Source organism: Amia ocellicauda, chromosome 20 (genome assembly GCF_036373705.1).
Source record: "Amia ocellicauda isolate fAmiCal2 chromosome 20, fAmiCal2.hap1, whole genome shotgun sequence".
In the NCBI taxonomy this organism is placed as follows: domain Eukaryota; kingdom Metazoa; phylum Chordata; class Actinopteri; order Amiiformes; family Amiidae; genus Amia; species Amia ocellicauda.
This window is the reverse complement of record NC_089869.1, coordinates 18791454-18796653: the sequence shown is the minus strand read 5'-3', so window position 1 is coordinate 18796653 and position 5200 is coordinate 18791454. Positions and strand designations below refer to the sequence as shown.

General features: G+C 36.8%; 1 protein-coding gene across 1 annotated transcript; it reads left to right on the top strand.

The window, feature by feature from the left end:
* Positions 1-3774: 3774 nt before the first annotated feature.
* Positions 3775-4777, top strand: ch25h (cholesterol 25-hydroxylase). The gene has a single exon (XM_066693044.1). The coding sequence runs from the start codon at positions 3787-3789 to the stop codon at positions 4579-4581; it is 795 nt and encodes a 264-aa protein (XP_066549141.1). The 5' UTR covers positions 3775-3786; the 3' UTR covers positions 4582-4777.
* Positions 4778-5200: the final 423 nt, after the last annotated feature.

Sequence of the window (5200 nt, the reverse complement as noted above, 5' to 3'; positions counted from 1 at the left end):
GTATATATTTAGTAACATGAGATTCAAACTCAGTCTCCTGCACCACAGTGCAATAGATTACATTATAACAAATCACTACAGGGGCACATATTTTATATTGTTTATTTAGTTTTGTGTTTATTATACAACTCTTTGGGATGTGTGTGTGTCTGTGTGTCCATGTGTATTTGTGTGTGAACAGTGAGTTTGCTAAGAAAACTCAAAATAGGGTATTATATAAATCCCCCAATGTTACCCTTTGTTAATATTGAATACAAATGAAAGTAATTTCCAGATATGTGCCTAAATAACATTTATTTTTATTGGACATGGTTTTCTTCAAGATAAAATTGATGAATCATAAAAATAAAATACTTTGATAATTTATGGAAAATTAAATGTTGGAATAAAACATCAAATCTCTTGCGTGCCTCTTCATAACACTCACACACAAACACATGCACATTCACTTTATTACTGTTTGAATGGGAGACTTTTTACTTTTACTGGAGTAAGTTTTTATTATGTAAATATGACTTCCGACTACTTTTTACACCTCTGTATATAATAATGTAAAATATAATAATATTTTCCTAGCTTTGGACCCTATTTCAAACTTTACATGCACACATGCATAAAAACAAAACACATACACAAAGCAACAACCAATCCCTGTCTTTATTTATGGTCATATGCCACTGTTGGCTCATTGGAAATGCCAGTAGCCATTAATCAATTAGGTTTGCAATCAGGGGTTAAAACATTTAGTGACTTTAATAACAAGAACGAACACACCACAATAATAGAGAAGAAGTAAATTGCAAAAGTGTAATCTGGTTCATTGACAGCAGATGGCACCCTGGGTAACTGAAAGCTGATGGCAGTATAGATGTTAGCCAGAATGTGATTTTCCTTTTTTATGGTGGTAAGGTAACATGTAATGAATAATAGCTATATAGAAGAGCCTACAATGATCTTTACTCATTCAAAATATGTTCTTAAATGTAATGATTGATGTTAAACTAATGTGTTGTATTTATTCAGAATGGATTAAGACTATTAAATCAAGACAAGGTTCAGGTAGACAACGTGTATCAACAGGATATTTACATGCAAATAGCTTCTTGTCGTTTGCTGACATAGCCTCCATTTTCAGTGACTGCAGGGTAAGTATTTTAATGTTTAATTATTTAAGGCAGGTAAAGACAGGGCAGCAGTGTGGAGGAGAGGGCCGGGCTCTGAATGCTTGACTGGTGGGTCATGATACAGGTCCTACCTAGATTGCTTCAGTAAAAACCAGCTGTATAAATGGGTCATTGTATGTTTAAAACAAACAAACAAACAAAAAAAGAGATATGGTAACAGTTATGAATCTGCTTAGAAAACTAACCTTTTACAGTTGGACGAAGTGACACAACCACACTTTGTGAGGCATGTATTCTGTCACAACAGATCCGTCTCTATACCGGTCACTACATGTCCTTTAATAGCATTCAACACTGACATCTGAATGACTTGCTATATTATATTATGTTACCTTCCTGACGTTTCTCATTCTTGCCCTAAGATTGTACTATTCCGACTGTACTGTTTTCTTTTTCTTTTATTTTTCGCTCATTTGTTTCAGTAATAGTAAGCTAAATGACTATGTGACTAAATTGTTAACAATAATATATGGTTGAATTTAAATTCAATATATAATTTTATTAACCTTTTGTAACACAAGTACATTGTTTTAAATCCCCACAATAAGCATGTATTTGAACATTTTCACACATTCATATCCAAATTTGTAAACAGACGTTTTTGTATGTTTTGGACTTTGTTTTGTTTGAACTAATTCATCCATTGAAACAGTTTGCTCTGTTGTTTAGTCACTGATCTAAACACAGGTAAAGCACAGTACTTGTGTCATGCTGTTGACAGTCGTCTCAACTGTCTCAGACCACAGGGTGTTGATGGGCTCATGGTTGTTTTTACTCATGCCTGCAAGTAGAAAACCAATTCTAGCTTTGATTTCCATTTAATCCACTGGCCTCAATTCTGCAGGTGTACAGTTGTATCCATATGTTGCCACAATAACTCTCAAATACACTACATGGCCAAAAGTATGTGGACACCTGCTTGTCATCTCATTCCAAAATCACGGGCATTGATAAAGGTCCCCCTTTGATGCTATAATAGCCTCCACTCTTGTGGGAAGGCTTTCCACTAGATGTTGGTACATTGCGCAGGGATTTGCTTGCATTCAGCCACAAGAGCATTAGTGAGGTCGGGCACTGAAGTTGGGCGATCAGGCTTGGCTTACAGTCGGTGTAACAATTCATCCCAAAGGTGTTGGATGGGGTTTAGGTCAGGGCTCTGTGCAGACCAGTCAAGTTCTCCCACAACGATCTCCACAAACCATTTCTGTGTGGACCTGGCTTGTCATGTCAAATTGTCTACAATATCATTGTATGCTATAGCATTAAGATATCCCTTCAGTGGAACTAGGAGCCTATGGTGAACCATGAAAAACAGACCTAGACCATTATTCTAGAACCAGACCAGTGTTCTCCAGGCATCTGCCAAACCCAGATTTGTGTGTGGGACTGCCAGATGGTGATACATGATTCATCACTCCAGAGAACTCGTTTCCACTGCTCCAGAGTCCAATGGTGGTGAGCTTTACACCACTGCAGCCAATGCTTGGCATCGTACATGGTCATCTTGTGTGCGGCTGCTCAGCCATGGAAACACATTTCATGAAGCTCCAGATGAACTGTTCTTGTGCTGACGTTGCTTCCAGAGGCAGTTTGGCAAACTTGGAAGTGATTGTTGCAACAATGCGCACATCAGGACTTGGCGGTCCCATTCTGTGAGCTTGTGTGGTCTACCACTTCGCCGCTGAGCTGTTGTTGGTCCTAGATATTTCCACTTCACAATAACGGTGACTTTTGGAAGTCTTTTGGTGACATCCTATGACGGTGCCACATTGAAAGTCATTGAGCTCAGCCCATTCTACTGCCAATGTCTGTCTAAGGAGATTGTATGACTGTGTGCTTGATTTTATACACCTGTAACCAATTGGTGTTGCTGAAATAGTTGAATCCTCTAATTAGAAGGGGTGTCCACATACTTTTGGCCATGTAGTGTATAAATAGATATTTAGTGTCTAGTTGATGTTCCTAAACCAAAATGAGAAGCCTATCTTTCATATGCAATTGGACTCTAGATGTTAGAGAAAAGTATTCCATTAAGAGCTTAAATTGTAAAGTTCCTGTAGCCGGTATTGTTTTTTCCAAGTGATCAAAATAGACACACGAGAGATTTGTTCAGTCCTCCACATTAACACAAATCATAGCAAATGGTGTTTTTTTTTTTTTTTTTGGTAACTAGTTGCTTGAAGTCCTAAAATTTCAGAAATATTGAAAAAAGGGTTTCATAGTTCCAAATTTTTTTATCCCTTGGGGTTTTTAAATTACCCCCGTTGGCACTTTTAGGGTTAAATTACATAATAATAATAATAATAATAATAATAATAATAATAATAATAATAATAATATATAATTCTAGCTCACAACATTAAAAGACACCCAGGCAAAGCTTTAGATTTATAGAATGTGTGTTTAGCAAAAGGACATGTTTATAAGTATGTAAAATGTACTTCAGATCCTCACATTATTTCAGATGCTATCCTGTGGAACATATAAGCCCTTATTTGTACTTCCTATATGACGCATGTCTGTGACAGGAAGGAGGAGGGGTGTGACTGGAGGATATAAATTCCAGAAACATGTCATTTTACACAGACACACTGCAGCCAAAATGCAGGTCTTTTTGGTATTGCAGCACAGCTGGGACATGATCCGAGCCCAAGAAGCCTACCTAAAGTCTCCATTCTTCCCAGTGCTCTTTTCATTCTTCGTGTACCTGGGGTTTTGCCTGCCCTACATGATACTGGACATGCTTTCATGGAAAGTGGATTTTTTGACAAAGTACAAGATACAACCAAAGAGCCAAATCACATGGGCAATGTTAAGGACTTGCATTGTGCTGACTGTATATAACCACATTGTGTTCATTTTTCCACTCACTGTTTTAAACTGGTACTGGAGACCAGTCAGCTATCCGCTGGAGGCACCGGGGATTCTCAGACTGATACTGGATATTATCGCCTGCCTGCTGCTATTTGATTTCCAGTATTTCGTCTGGCACTTGATTCATCACAAGGTCCCCTGGCTTTACAAAACCTTCCATAAGGTTCATCACAAGTACACCTTGACGTTTGCACTGGCTACTGAGCATTCAGGCGCCTGGGAGACGCTCTCCTTGGGATTCTTTGCTGCAATTAATCCTGTATTGCTGAACTGCCATCCTCTGACTGAGATGCTCTTCTTCATTGTGAACATCTGGCTGTCCGTGGAGGACCACTGTGGCTATGACTTCCCATGGTCACCTCACAGGCTGGTGCCGTTTGGACTGTTTGGAGGTGCTCCTCATCACGATATCCATCACCTGAAGTTCAAATCAAACTATGCACCTTACTTTACCCACTGGGACAAGCTGTTTGGCACCTTTCTTCAAGCCAATATAAAAACAGCCATATTAACCCATTTCTGAAGAGGAATATTTTAAACACTAACAGTATAAATGTTTCTGCTGGACAGTAACTGTCATATTTATTGTCATATGTATGTTTGTTAGTTTTGTTGTCATCTTTTATGTTAAAAGGTCACAAGTATATTGTTATTTTATTAATAATGGTTTATTCTATACAAATATATATTTATACCAAAAATAAATTATTTAAATTTAATTGTTGTCCTGATGTCTTCCTTCTTTTTACTGTTTTTCCACTCCTACAGATTCAGTCAACAAATATAGCAAGGATAATTTAAAGTGCATTCAATGTTGTATTTACACTTTTTTCAGAGGAATATATTATAGGAAATTTGGATGTGTTGAAAATATAATGCAGTAAAATCAATAGTATCCAAAGCAATGTGTAGCATGATATGTTGAGACCCGAAATGAACTCTGATGAAGAGATACGTCATTTTAATTTCTTCTTTTATCAGGAACATGTTGTAATATATATATATATATATATATATATATATATATATATATATATATATATATATATATATATATATATATAGTCTAGTATTACATTTAGTGCAAGTTGCAACATTTCATCACAACAAATTCCTCTGAACTGAATATGATCTAGGAGGGG